General features: G+C 43.7%; 1 protein-coding gene across 1 annotated transcript; it reads left to right on the forward strand.

Annotated features, from left to right (window-relative positions):
- Window positions 1-2,526: 2,526 nt before the first annotated feature.
- On the forward strand, window positions 2,527-5,687 carry LOC127775610 (transcription factor TCP14-like). Its single transcript, XM_052301874.1, has one exon. It carries the CDS (start codon window positions 3,081-3,083, stop codon window positions 4,278-4,280), a length of 1,200 nt encoding a protein of 399 aa, XP_052157834.1. The 5' UTR covers window positions 2,527-3,080; the 3' UTR covers window positions 4,281-5,687.
- Window positions 5,688-16,042: the final 10,355 nt, after the last annotated feature.

The following is a 16,042-nucleotide window of genomic DNA, read 5'->3' on the forward strand; positions in this document are numbered from 1 at the left end:
GCCGGCGTTGCCTCCCCCTCAATGGATGCCATAAATCCCCTTTAATGCACAATAATTCGATTTAGGGTTTTTTGTTTATAGTAAAAAAAAATAGTGAATATTCTAGAAATCATGACTAAATTCATATGAACTCCAGTAAATTCTAAAAATGCCAAAAGTCCAACTAATTATAAATTGGTTTCATGTGTTGTTTCATTAGATTCTAACGTTTCCGAAGCGCCATTGTACTTCGAGATCATCGCAGAGGTCCAAGTGTAGAGCAAGGCAAGTTATACTATTGTTCTTGACTCTATTCTACGTGAATTAAGCAAATGTTTTGCTTACTTGAAGTAAGCATTCATTGTTTCACAATTTCACATGGGATGTCAATGACCTATATGTAGTTGTAAGCTATAGTTCGAATACTATCATTTCCTCGATGACTTGGGTAACATGTGACTAGATGTTTGCCTAGGGATGTTTAGATCAACTAGCTCACTATTGGGATAATTACCTCTCTATTTTGTACCTAGGAATTAATTAATGGTGACACTTTGCACATGGTTCATGAGGATGACTAATCCAACTAAAAGATGACTAAATGGTGAGTTGTCGGTGCATGGTTTTGTTGATGCATCTATAGCAATTAAGGACTAATTCGTCAGAAACCCTTGTAAAATATTATTGTACTTAGCACGCCAGCATGATCAATGGTTGGGCTTATAATACAGCTCGCTCCTCTCCCAGGCACCAAGGTGAGGGTGGGCATGATGGAGTTGCGTTGGACCAGGGAACAAGTCCTGTCAATTTCTATGTTCGGCAATATAATTTATAGGGTGCACAAGATCAAAGAGAGATGGTGACACAGATTTATACTGGTTCAGGCCCTCGAGTGAGGTAATACCCTAGTGCAGTTGGTGTAGATTGGATCTATGTCGAGAGGTGCGGAGATCAGCAATGGAGTGGCTGATGGCGCGTGTAATGGAGTGTGTGAGTAACTCTTCAGGGTTCTTGCTGAAGCCCTTTATATAACGTTAGGGCTTCCGGCGGCATGCATGTCGCAATATCCCTTATAATCTAGGTACGTGCAATCTATTTACATGGGATTGGATAATATTTCTTATCTCTTATCCCTTCCTATACATTAAGGATAGCCACATGGACCTGGCTACTCGGCCTGCTCTATGTGACACGGCACAAAGGCCTTCCGTGAGGTACCCGGGTATCGTGCCCTCCACAGGTGTTGATCGACTTTTAAGTCCACAGTGGTGCAAGGGATATTTCATTTACTTTGAGTCATTATATGCATGTGGTAGCTTGATAGCTACTTAGTTAAAGCAGTTTTTATCCATATCATCTCGGAACCTCCGGAGAATTGACTGAAACCTAAGGTTCCAAACAATTGACCAGAGACTTTGAGAAATAATTTAATCCGCTACAAAAGTTTGTTTAAATTTCAGTTTTCGCCTATTCACTCCTCTCTAGGCTTTACAAGGGACTTTCAGCATCCACACAATAAAAGGTAGAGTTGAGCATATCGGTTATATGGAGAAAACATTAAAAAATTGAGGATGATGTAGAGAATATAAACAAAAGACAAGGTAGAAACTAACTGCAAGTTTATATGCAAATATAGCATGTCTAATTCCCTCCTCATATGTGCACCACACATTATAATCAACATCCAACTTGGTATGATCATCCAATCTTGGTTCACAAACACCAGAAGAGATTGTGCATACATGAGCATTTTATAAGTTTGTACACTAAATTACATCCAACTAACAAATTCGTATGCCATCAATGCAATTTGCTAACAATGAGTTTAATAGCAAAATGCTATACTTTCTATGGGTAAATTGACACTCATTTTAATGTTTGTCCATTGACAATACAGGAAACTATTCTAAACTCTCGAGAGAATATCCTCTCATTGTTTGCATGTCATCCAAATGATTATAATTTTCTTTTTAAAAAATAAGCAAGATAAATTAATATGTGATAAATCACTCCACAAGTATGCAAGGTTAAATTTAACTTCAACATGTTGCAATGAGAAAAAAAACAAATTTAACTATGAATATACGTTAACTAGCTTTTTTTTCAGATTGTGGAAGTTAAAATTTAACTTACATGTTTATGCAGTGATATATCATATATTAATCAATTTTCTTAATTTTCCATAACTATTTATATGACATGCAAACAATAATGGGATATCCTTTGGAGAGTTTAAAATCCACTCCATTGACGATATATTGTAATACTAGCATAATGCTCATGCTTTGCTCCATGTAAAGGAATATTTTTTATCGAAAATATATCAGTATCACTTGTTTGCTTATTATTTACATATATGGTATTCACTTATTTAAAACGAGAACCCTAGCCCTAGCAAAACCGGGCCGGGCTGGGCCGGGCTTCACTGCTTTACAAGAGCCAGCTTAGTGAACCTAATAATTCTGCTCCTGTCCTCCTTATCCTGATCAGTCCTCGGTCGGCTTTTCCTCTCTCTCTCTCTCATAAAACAGAGACCTTTAATGCGTCGTGATCTCTCCCCTCCAATCCCGACAAAGTACACACACCATCGTCTCCCCCTCCTGCCTCGATGCTAGCTCTCCCATTCCCATCTCTCCACTCTCCCTCCTATCATATGCTCCTCCCTTCTCCACTCTTCTTCTCAAACCCTCTCTCTTCCTCTTCGTCCTCCTCCTCTTGCAACCAAAAAACACCATAAAATAGTAATCCCAATCCACAAGCTCACCTCTCTCTTGCACACACACACACCTGACACAACACTTATACATCATACCAGAAGAAAAACCAATTCGATCTTGCCAAATTACCTAGCTATAGCATATAGGTAGGTAGCTAGGTAGCTTGGTTTTCCCTAATAGCTCTAGCTTGATCTCTTTCTAGCTCTACCGGCGGCGTGGCGGCGGCAGCGGCGGCCGCACCACTCTACATCATCACGTACACCTGACCAGCTTAGCGGGAAGCCCCACAAGAAGAGTTTGTAGGTCACCAATCAGATCATCAGTTCATCTTTGTGGTTGTGTGGGTGTGTGTGTGTGTGTATATACCATGGCGTGAGAGTAGCCATGGATGTCACCGGAGACGGCGGAGGAGGAGGGCGACGGCCCAATTTCCCCCTGCAGCTCCTCGGGAAGAAGGAGGAGCAGACGTGCTCGACGTCGCAGACTGCCGGGGCGGGCGGCGGCGGCGTCGTGGGCGCGAATGGGTCGGCGGCGGCGGCGCAGGGGGAGCTGCAGGTGAGAACGAAGGCGGCGGCGCCGCCGAAGCGGACGTCGACGAAGGACCGGCACACGAAGGTGGACGGGCGGGGGAGGCGCATCCGGATGCCGGCGATCTGCGCCGCGCGGGTGTTCCAGCTGACGCGGGAGCTCGGGCACAAGACCGACGGCGAGACCATCGAGTGGCTGCTGCAGCAGGCGGAGCCGGCGGTGATCGCGGCGACCGGGACGGGCACCATCCCGGCCAACTTCACCTCCCTCAACATCTCCCTCCGCTCCTCCGGCTCGTCGCTCTCCATCCCTTCTCACCTCCGCCTTGCCGGCTTGGCTGGCCCTCGCTTCGGCGGCGGCGCGCGGGCGGCGGACGCGTGGGACCGCGTCGTCGGCCTCGGGTTCGGCGGTGCGGCCGACGCCCCGTCCTCCGCCACCTCCTCCTCCTCGTCGCCGCTTCTGCTGAGCTTCCACTCCGGTAGCGTCGGCCTTGACGTGTCGCCGCCGTCGGCGTCGACCTCCCCGGCCGCCGCCGACCTCTCCCGGAAGCGGCGGTGGGAGCAAGAAATGCAGCAGCAGCAGCAGTACCAGCAGCAGATGGCCGGGTACACGCAGAGCCAAATTCCTGCGGGCACGGTGTGGATGGTGCCGAGCAGCAACGCGCAGGCCGCCGGTGGCGGCGCTCCGCCGGGAGGCGGCGGCGAGTCGATTTGGACGTTCCCGCAGTCAGGGAGCGGCGGCGGCGGCGGCGCGGCGACAGTGTACCGTGGCGTGCCAAGCGGACTACATTTCATGAACTTCCCGGCGACACCAATGGCGTTGCTCCCCGGCGGGCAGCAGCTCGGCCTCGCCGGCGCCGGCGGGGGTGGCGAGGGGCACCCGGGGATCCTCGCCGCGCTCAATGCCTACCGCGCACAGGCCGCGCAGCCGGACGCCGGCGCGGCGGCGCAGAATGGAGCGCAGGGCTCAAGTCAGCATCGTCAGCATCAGCATCACGGCGGCGCCGGCGGCGGCGGCGACGAGCGGCATGAGAGCATGAGCGCCAGCGACTCGTAGGGCTTCCGTTCCGTCCGGTGTGTGCCCCGCATTTTCTCTGGTTTTGATCTGTTCTTCTTTAATTTTCTCCGTTTTTGTTTGAGTTGTTGTCTACTAATGTCTATGGCTTTCTTCCTCGACCCATTATATATTCATGCAAGGATCATACAGTTGCATTCCATGCCATCTGCATAAAAATATCTTATTGTGTGCTCTTAAGAATGGATCACCAATTTCACCATGATAAAGCTCTTGCAAGTTGCAAGTGGTAGGGTTTGGTTAGAATGCTAGAGAACCTTTTTTTAAAAAAAAAAAATGAAAATGAGAATGCTAGAGAACCTAGAATCATTAATCAATAAATCATTGCTTTGGTATATTGATCGATCGATGAGGATTATCCACCAACTAATCCTCATCCAATGCATGCATGCAAGCTAGCTAGCATCCATTCGATCTGCCACTCTAAATAATTTCTTGTTGGTTATCTATTGCGTACACATTTCATACATCTTTTCTCTGTCACCGTATATAGCTTTTGCAAGACAAAAGTTTTTCATTCGAATTGTACTACTGGCATGCATGCATATAACCTCGAGAAAGTTCCTTTCATTTGAATGCATATGCAGTGCACGGTTCTACTAGCTAGCTAGCGGTTGGCCGGGCGGCAAAGGTTGCCAAAAACCAAGACAAGGTAGCACGGTAGCAATCAGGGATTGCATTGGGTTAATCCGAGGGTAAGCATCGACGACGAACTTCATCAATCAAATATAATTTTTAAAATAGTTTAACAGTGAAGAAAAATAGATCTACTTTCTACAATCCAGCTACTACCAGTGGCCCACTCCTTTACAGTCGTGGGAACACACGTTTTCAGATGTGGGGGCACTCTTACTAATTTGCAGAATATGCTTATATTTATAGTCACGTGTCAAAGTTCCAGTGGGCATAACACTACTAGTATCATAGGAGTTAGATAGTGATTTTATGAAGAAAAACATAGCCTTAAGTTAAATAGTACTACCTCTACTAGCGGTGACAATTAGTCAATTAGTCATCCGCTGGTCAGAGGATGGGTTAATCCATTGAGAGCTAGGAATATCCTTGACTTATTTTTAATCACCTGTCAAACTTGATACAAATAGTTAAAAAAATTCAAAAACAACATTGAAATATAGACTTCAGCAAAATTCAAGTTTACACTTAATCTACCTACACATCGAGAAAAATTTGAACAAATTTCTGTGTGAATAGCAGCTAGGTATTGTTCATATATATTATGTATTTGTTTTTTTCCTTCCTCGGTGTGTCATCAGTCTAGTTTAGACTTGATATTTTTGTTGCTAGCATGCATGTATATCTTTTCCGCAAATACGTCCATAACACATTTCACTAAATTTTTATTGAAAGCACACCTACATATTCACAACATTCATGTACAATAGAATTTGAATCCGTGGTTGAAATCATGTACCCACACGACTTTACCGTCACACCACTAGTACGTCCCACAACCATACATGTATATATCAATGTTACTTCCTCCGTTTCACAATGTAAGTAATTCTAGTATTTCCTACATTTATATTGATGCCAATGAATCTAGATAGATATATATATATGTCTAGATTCATTGGCATCAATATAAATATGGGAAATGTTAGAATGACTTACATAATGAAACGGAAGGAGTACCAAATATTTCCACAACATCTGGAAATTGTCCGCGCGTCGTATCTTCGGAGTGGAGGAACGTACGTACGTGGGTGGGGATTTTGTAATATGGAGAGCTAGCTTAGGTTATATATCCAGTACCCCCGATCGAGGCACCAACCACCAACACCAAGCCATCCATCCGACTATCCGAGAGCACACCGAGGCCCCCAACGCCGACTGATCCCCACCCCCCACCGCGAGGCGGCGCGCGTACGTCTCACCGATCGAGCGAAACGAAACGAAACGCTGCCTGCCACGGTGCATGCGCGCCCGGCGGCCCGTGCGCCCGCGGGATGGATGGGTAGATGCGGGCGGCCCCGCGCGTACGTACGGGACGGGAGGAAGAGATCGTACATCGCGCGAGCGAGCGCGACCGGCCCACGCGCGCCTACTGGCGCTGGCTGGCTGCAAACCGATCTCGCGATCGATAGCGCGCGGGGAGATGGAGCGGGAAGCGCGTGGTCCACGCCTTTCTCCGCCAGCGCGCAAGCGCAAACGGAGCCCCTGTGCCCGCCCGCCTGCAGGTGCAGGGGGGGCACTGTCGCGCCGGTCTCCCCCGCGGCTAGCTAGCTTCATCAATACAATCGCCCGCCTGCGCGGACGTACACTGCAGGTGGAGGGCCGGAGCATGTACCCCGCATCGCATCGCGCATGCATGCTATGCTATGCTCCACCAAAGGGTACGTTACGTATATATATCAGCCGGGCGAGACACGTACGTTTGCATATATTTTGCGGACAATTACCCCTTTGGATCGATGGACCTATTTAATAACCACACTGCATTTCTATAATATATATACGTAAACTTCTTTTATTAGGCGATGGGAACGGAAAGATGGTGGGTAGGAGGGAGTATATCTTCATCTAATTAATTTGTTGGGTTCCACACTTTATTAAAAAAATAACTTTTTTTTATAAATTCGAATGGTAGAATTCAATTATTCCAGGATGGAGATAGTAGGTCTGTTGGTAAAAAAAAAATTCTTTGAGAGGCTTTTGGATGGTAGGGTTCCCTCATAGAAAATTTTGAGAAACTATTACTATATACATATATACGACTCAAACCGTCCAACTAAATTTGATCAATGGTTGCAGTGTATATAAACATATGTTTCTTTGTTATTTGCATATCCCTAATTGTACATGAGTTATACAACTAGGTTGTACATATAGCAGCACTCGAAATTTTATATGTTAGGAAAAATTCTTTCACATTTTGTATAAATTCTTCTAGCAAATTAATTGCTTTGAAAGTTTCAATATACCTATCTCTCCCTTCTCTCTCTGATAAATGAACACATAATCTTATATTTTCTCCACTTTTCGATCGTACGAGGCATCCAAATAACTATTTTGTGTAATACTTGCGGTTTTGTTTCCTGCTACAAGAAACAATTTATAACATTTTAATCATATATCTTTTTATACTAATTCCTGTATTTTAAGGAACCCGGTTTCTTCGACTAGTGTGGTTGGCACTAGCTTGACCAGCTAATTGAATTGGTGACACGTTTGTGCATGGATGCGGTCATTGATGAACATGAAGACGATCGATCGAGAGACTACGCGTCGTTGCCTCGTTGGGGTTGGCCACATAATGAGCTACAATGTGGTGACTGCACAAGTGCACAGTTTGTGTGCGTGCAGGTGGGAGGGAGGAAAGAGGGGAGAGAGGTGAGAGGATGAGGCCAATAACGTGCGTGCTGGAGCTGTCGGTTGTTCTCTGCGCCAAATTGGAGCCGTCACATGTCCGGCTGATTGGCCGCATTGAGTGGCCTTGCCTAGCTAGTGGCCGCAGCACGTAGCAGCAGCAGCTGCTGCAGCGCCCTAAACACACCAGTGAAGCACATGTGTCGTGCCTCGCCTTGTCTCCCTAATACTGCCACTCGTTTCGAGCTAGCAGCTTAGAGCTAACACATCTCTGGAAAAGTATTAGTTCAAAAAAAATACTCTAGAAAAGTGATTATGATCCCATCAATTAACCAGGTGTTGGTTATAAATCAAAACGGGTGGACGGTGATGGCAACACACCCAGGGACACCTAGGAAAGGAGTCCACACTACCCTAATGCTCCTACTTCCGAGTGACATGGGAGATCTAGAAAGAAAAAAAACAAAGGGTATTTCAGCTCAACGAACTCTCAATGCTATCCCTCTCTGTGAAGATAAAAGAAGAGGCTAGCCCAGATCATCCCTTAGTCTTCTCCCTGTGAATTTACAATTCTTTACTTTCGTACGGTTCCTTTTCTCCCGCTATGTTTAATATGAAATATGCACATTCGGGTGCCGATTTGTTAAAAATAAATAAATCAATACGGTGTGTTTACGATATAAAATAATTTGTGAGTAAAATATTTACATATATACTCTTACCCACCTAACAGTCCAAATTAATTTTATAATTAAATTTTAAAATTTAAATTTTGACTGCGGTTGATTTCTTTAAGGTAAACGACGAGTCACATAGCTTAGACGAGATGAGTGCACTGTTTGACGCAAATTAATGCGCATGCAATCGTACACTCGTACGAGAGGGAGAGCATGTCATGTGATTTCGAGAGGCCTAGGAACATGTTGGTTCATCAGTCATGCCGGGGCGCATGCAGAATTAGTACTGCTCGGTAATTTGTGCGACTTTATGGTAATTTAGAGAGCAGCAGTACTGCAGTAGTAGTACGACATTACTACACTTATTTAATCGTCTGACTAATTAAACTAGTGTCAGTTTATTCAGTATCAGTATGATACTAATGATAGTATCTGATCTCAAGGTCGGCACTACTATGTTGGGAGCATACTCCCTCCGCACTCGTAAAGAAAATCGTTTAGAACAGCGACACGGTCTCCAAAACACAACTTTGACTTCTTGTTTCTATAAAAATATTTATTAAAAAGTGATATATGTATACTTTTATAAAAGTATTTTTCAAGACAAATCTATTCATATAATTTTTACATTTTTAAACTCAATAACTTGAGAGTTATTCATGATTTATATTTCCTGACTAAAACATTGTCCTAAACGACTTTCTTTACGAGTACAGAGGGAGTATATACTTTCTCCATCCCATATACTATATCTATATATCCTAAAAAAGTTATTTCTAACATGACAGTTTGTTTCAAAATAAAACTATTTCTCCATAGCCTCTCCTTTCACCCAACTATAATCATTATTTACTTAATTTCTTCATCTACTTTTTTTCTTAACGAATCACAATGTTTATTCATTATTTTAACTTCTTTTTTAATATCCGTGTTTATCTTAAAAAATACGTATATTTTGAAACAGAGTTGTATATATATTTTTGGAGTTCTTCCTAGGACGTAAGCATTTCTAAAGTTTGTCATGGTACATGACTAACGAGGAGAGATGTGAAGTTAAATTAAGATCAATATTGTGGTTAGTTAAAATAGGAGATACAGGGAGAAATAAATGAAAAATGATTGTGATCGATTAAAATGAGAAATTAAGTTGATGAATATATTACATAGTACTATATATTATTTGATAAAATTTAAACGCTAGCCGTAGCTATATTTTGGAACGGGCGAGAGTATTTCACTCACTCTGAATTTGACCTCCTCATGTTGCACTAGGTGGCTTTTGTCAGGACTAGCTGTGGCGCGCATTCCTCTTTTGAAAAGATAGGCAGGGTCGACGCAGGCAGGCAGGCGCATGTGTGCGTCTCTACCGAGGTGACAACAAAATCACAGGGAAAATTCTCCCCTTTCATAGGGATCAATGAGCTTAAGCACACAGCTCTCATGCCGTTGCTGCGTCCAGTCCTTTTCCTCTCCTCTGCATCATTTCCTTTCTCTCTGTCTGCGTGAGTGTGTGTGTGTGAGAGAGAGAGAGGGGAATCTGCAGAGAGGCCACGGTTGGATTTGCAAAACGCAGATACGGCTGTTTGCTCCCTGATCTCTACTGCATGCAGTAGCTAGCACTGCACTGCATGCTGGAGGAACAGGATGGGAGTAGGAGGAGCTAGCTAGCCGAGGAGGAGGGAGAGAGAGGAGGGCACAGCTTTCCCTCTACTCCCGTCGCTTTTGTGACCAGCTGATCGATGAGCTGAGCTGAGCTGAGCTGAGCTTAAGCCGGGAAGAACAGCTTTATGTGCGTGGTGAAATACGGAGCATTCACACACACACACACAGTGTACATGTGCATGTCAGTGTGAGATACCGAGGGCATGTTTAGATCAGTTTGTTGTGGAAAAATTTTTTTTTAAAAGTTTTGGTGGTAAAAGATTTGGCATTGAAGTTTTTCTAGTTGGTGTTTAGATGCATGGTAAAGTTTTATCATTTTACTAGTAAAGAGAGATAGCACGGCTCCCAACATATTTTTTGGTAAAATTTACTACTCTAGACACCCAAATAACAAATGCTAAATTGCTAACTTTTGCTACTAGTATTTAGATCCATTTTAACAAAAAGTACTCCAAAACAGTAAAACTTTTGCCATTTTAGAGGAACTAAGCAAGGCCTGAATGTTATGTGTATTGTGTTATTGCGTGGTGGCAGTAGTACAACTTCTACTCTTACCTCCCGTTTCCAGTGCGTGAGAGAGAGTAGAGATGGATACTACCCCACCCATTCATATTATAAGTCGTTTTATTTTTTCTAATTAGAATTTCTAAAGTTTAATTAAGCTTATAGAAAAATATATAATCATTTTTAACATAAAACAAACATAATATCCAAATATATTAAATGTTAGTTTTAACAAAACTAATTTGATATTATAAATATTGCTAATTTTTATATATATAGACTAATTAAAATAACTTATAATGTAAAAAATTATAACGGAGGTGGTACTACACTAGTACTCCTATGTTGCTTGCTCCTGAGCTAGCTTTCGACTTGTCGGCCGCTCTGATCGATGCTGCCCTTTATCCCTCTCCTTTCTGCCTCGATCCGGGCCATCGCATGATTTGCGTTTGATGCACCGGTGATGACCGTCCAACAGCGAATTCTGGCGGGCATGCATCACACCAATCGTCCAAGGATCACTTCCCCCCTCTTGCATGTCTTGACTGCTGTTCGCCGGTCACAAGAGCTCCCATGCTGGCCCTGTTTTAGGGAACTTTAAATAGCTACAGTTACTTCGAGAATCTCTAACTCCTTAAACAATCTAAGAGCATATTTGATACAGCTTCAACTCCTGAATTTAGCTCCATGAATTGAGTCTGGAGTAGAGTTGTGGAGCTGTCTAAACCCAGCTGCACAACTCTAGTACATTTTGTGAGAGAGCTCCACCCAACTCCACTCCTAGTTTTCGTGGAACTGAAATTGTTTGGCTGAGCTCGAGCTCCAGGAGGGGTGGAGCTGGAGCTAGAGCTGTGCCAAACAGACCCTAAGAGCCCGTTTGGCATAGCTCCAGCTCCACCTCTCTGCAGCCAAACAGTTTCAGCTCCACCTAAAATGGGAGTGGAGTTGGGTGGCTCTCTCACAAAATGAACTAGAGTTGTGGAGTTGGATTTAGGCAGCTCCACAACCCCACTCCAGACTCAACTCCTGGAGCTAAATTTAGGAATTGGAGCTCTACCAAACAGACCATTAGCGTTTAAATTATGTGACTCCATAGCGGAATACGAAAAAATAAACTAGCAGACAGAAGTTGTCCTCCTAAGGGCACTCACAGTGCAAGCACCAGTTGCCGGGTCCTAGCTCAAAAGGTTGGCCCAAAGACACACCTCCCCACAGTGCAAGTACCCTATTTTGTGTGGCTTAATTGGATGAAGATACTCTGGGAGGAAACTGAGTCCATAGTGAGCGTTATCCCAACCGCTTCGTTCTCTCCACAACGCACCAAATTTATCCCCAACCTACCCTCTCCTCGAGCGCTTCTTCTCCACGCACGGATGCATCACACACCCCTCGCCTTCGCTCTCTCCACAGCGCAGCACACCAGCCCGCCGGAGGAGGTCGGTCACCAGCCACATCGGGCTCGCCAGCGTGCGGGAGGGGGGGTAGGGCGTCGGTGTTCATGGCGACGGCGTGGTGCTCGCCGCGGACTCGGTGTCCGTGGCAACGACTCGATGCATCCCTCCTTCTCCCCGAGGAGATGCTGGTGCTCGACGCAGTCCGGAGCAGGGCAGACTACGTTGGCGGCGGCTGGCGCGCTGGCGTAGTGGCGGGAGGCGTCCCCGGCGTCGGCGGCTAGCACGGTGTGGCGGCGAGCAACCGGAGCGTGGGGCTGCGGTTCCGGCGCCGCCACAACCGGATCCGGCGGCTCAGCGTTGGATCTGACCGGGGTCGACGGGAGTGGACGGCACAATGCCAACGAGCGGCGGGAGCGGACAGCTTCTCCACCTCGCCGATTTCCCCTTCCTTTTCTCTACCAAATTACTCAAGAATTTTGTTGGTTTGGTCCGCATCTGTGGTGGGTTTTTTCCTTTTCTCTACCAAATTACTTGAGAAATTTTGTTGGTTTGGTCTGCATCTGTGGTGGTTTTGTTGGGGGGGGGGGGGATTCGCTGTGCGTTTGGAGGGATTTCAGTTCGTCGATGATTCCGTTGGAGGGTGATTTGGGGTTTTGCATAGGTGGATTTGGCGTGAGGGCACGAGGCAGCGAAGAAACGTTGCCCACAGCGCGCTTGCCTCGCTTTTCCCCGTCCGCTCGCGCCCTCGCCGCAACAAAGTTTTGCGCCGCTTAGGTAGGGGATAAGAAACCTAGCTGAGGTGAGGGCCTGGTCGCCTCGTTGACCCGAATCTGAGCTGGCGCAACAAGATCATGCACCAGCTCAGTGCACTGTGAAAGGCCTAATTTAAGTTTTCACCAGCTGGATACTTACAGGCACCAATGTTTTAGAATCTTCAGCCCCCTAAACATGGCATGTTTCCCTTTTGTTCAAACTTTTCGTAGTGGTGATGATATTATTGAAGCAATTTTCAATAAGAAAAGAAAATCTAGCAAACATATGCAGTTTCAGTTCTGCATGTTTATCCCATTTCGCCGTGCGTGCGCGTACTCTTTTTGGCCGGTGGAGTACACGGGTCACAGAGAATCGTTGCTGGGCGCTCCTGCAAAAAATACAAAATAAAGTGCCATGGATTTTAGTGCGTTTTTGGTCGCGTCTAAAAGGAATCAAAGTCATAATATATGCTACTGTGACCATCATGTATAGTACTACTATAATCACCATATTGTATATGTATCGATTGATTTATTCATTAGTCTATAGTGCTATTGTTGCTGCTACCGGTAGTGTCTAGTGTGTGGTGCTAATTAATATTCCTAGGCACTATAATTGGATTAGAAGGATCTAATCGTTTTTAATTAGATTTGGATGGTCCATGCCGTTTTGATGCTTAGCGCTCAGGATATGGTCATTGGGACCTAAATTATCTGGAGAAAGTGAACTATCTGATTAAAAATTATAGGTGTGCCATTTGTGCTTACGTACGCAGTCTCACCCAAAAACAGAAACTTCATTGTTTAAAGTACCATGCACAGAGGGAATGGTAATTTGGCACACCAAATTATTACTCCCTCCGTTTCATATTATAAGTCATTTTGACTTTAGTCAAAATCAAATCACTTCATATATGATCAAGTTTGTAGATAATTTATAACACCAAACTAGTTTCGTTAAATCTATAATTAAACATGTTTTCATAATATATTATTCTTGGGATAAAAACGTAACTAGTTTTCCTACAAAGTTGATTAAATTTGGAGCAATTTAGCTTTGACCAAAGTCAAAATGACTTTAATCCGTATAAGATGTGCACGGTGAGAAGAATATGATATAATAGAAGGGAACAAAGTCGACCATAGTGGCCTACAAGAGCACCTTCAATAGTCTCCTAATAATCCATCTTCAATAAAGTGATATTGAACTATCCCAATATCACTTTTTATTATTAGGAAGCTACTTTTGCAGCTCCCCAATACTTTATTTTCACTGTACATCATGACATATAGGCTCTATCCATTAGATGGCCAACACCATCTTCTTTATCTCTCCTTGACGGTCAAATTCATTGTCTCCGCCCTTCCTCCGCATCCCATGTTGGCAATGGGGCCTCATTTCCCATTTATGTGCGGGAAATTCTCTTTAGGACGGGAAAGGTTAGAATTGGTTCCTCATAAGAAGTCGAACGAGATAAATTATGTCACGTCAGGTTTCATGGGGGCAAAGATGATCCCCCATTCGATCATTCCCCGTCCCCTGCGGAGACCCACATAGGTTTCAATCTTTGCTAAGGGGGTATTTGAATCTCCTGAAGATGAAGATGAAGATTAAGTGTTTCACGCAAAATGAGATGGTAATAACGTGTGATTAATTGAGTTTTAATTATTGCAAACTTGAAAAAGGATTAATCTGATATTTTAGAACAACTTTCATATAAAAAGTTTCCGTATGAAATGCGCCGTTTACCAGTTTGAAAAGCGTGCCACGAATATCCAAAACTTAATCCATTTTTGTAAGTGGAAACGAAAGGGGCAAATATTAATATTATTTTTTATCATGTGAATTAGTAGATATATGTTGATATATTAATATAAAGTGTGAATATGCGTTTTACGTTCGCATATATAATTTGATATGTACATATTGTTCTAAGCAGGAACAGAGAGATTAATTCCCATGCGGAGGTGGGGATGGGACTAAAGTTTCCCCCATTATTTTTCGCCGAGACGAGGACACATAAAGGTTTGACTCGTGGATCGATAAAAATGGGGATGCATTCCCCGGCGAGGAATTCCCCGTTGTCATATCTACTGCGGTGTCTTGCGAGAAAGCCGAACAAGGTAGAGGCAAGCCTAGGTTGGAGGACGCATTGGATGAGTCAACGACGAGTGTGCGCTCGAATTTAGCGAGCAACGCCCTCTTCGGCTAGCTAGAGCTCGGGGCGGTGGAGCTCCTTTGGGCAGCGCTAGCTAGGCAGTGGTGGCAGAGCTCCTTGGGCACCAAAATTTGGAAAACTTTGATGGGGTATTTATTGTCAAAATTAAATGTGCTAACCGCATAAAAAATGCCACTTGTTCGTGACTGAAGGAGGGATTTGAGTACTATCATTTTGAGATCCCACCACGGAAGACACAATTTTACCCATCACACCCATGCACACCACATCCTCAATTACAAAATATAGAAAATTATATTTTAAAAAATATGTATCTTTATTTTATTTTTTTTTTGAAAAAAAGAACAAAACTCCAAGTACTTACGAAGGGCAGCCAAGCCCACCCGAGAATACATGTGCATGCATCTATCCATACTACTTTCGTTTAAAATAAATAAATTTAGTACGAAATGTGATATATTTTGGATCATTTAGTCCCATATACTATTTGGATCCAGGGACTAAAAATTGCTAAAGGCACGTGAACCAAGAGAGATGCTGGCACTTTAGTCCCTATAAGTACCTCCAAGAGGGACTAATGGATTTTAGTCCCAATATGCACTTTTAGTTTCTTTTAGTCACACCTGTTTGGATTTCTAGGGACTAAAAGAGATTAAGGTGATGTTTAAATCTTCTGAAGATGAAGATGAAAATGAGGTGTTTCACGTAAAACGAAGTGGTAATAACATGTGCTTAACTGAGTTTTAATTATTACAAACTTTAAAAAAAAATTAATCTGATATTTTAGAACAACTTTCATATAGAAAGTTTTCGCACGAATCGCACCGTTTAGCAGTTTGAAGAGCGTGCCACGAAAATCCAAAACTTTATCCAGTGTTAGCGGTGGAAACGAACGGAGCCTAGAATAGAGGGACTAATGGATTAGTCCTATGAACCAAACAGGATCTAAGATTATAAATCTGGACAAGCTTCCTATAGTCCTTATATACAATACAATATGTTACATCCCATATACTTCATCCGTTTCACGATGTAAGTCATTCTAGCATTTCCCACATTCATATTGATGGTAATGAATCTAGATATAATGCTAGAATAACTTACATTGTGAAACGGAGGAAGTAAAATTATTTTATTTGAACGGAAGTAGTACTTACCAAAACTGAAACTGAGCAAATTAATCAAAGTTGGTGGTTATGCCTGGTGGTTGACAGAAAAATCCAGGAGCTAGCTTACCTGTATATATCA

The sequence above is a fragment of the Oryza glaberrima genome, chromosome 6 (genome assembly GCF_000147395.1).
Source record: "Oryza glaberrima chromosome 6, OglaRS2, whole genome shotgun sequence".
NCBI lineage: Eukaryota > Viridiplantae > Streptophyta > Magnoliopsida > Poales > Poaceae > Oryza > Oryza glaberrima.

What these genes read in the sequence shown, in the direction of transcription:
- LOC127775610 (XM_052301874.1), top strand. Translation starts at nt 3,081, where the DNA reads ATGGATGTCACCGGAGACGGCGGAGGAGGAGGGCGACGGCCCAATTTC.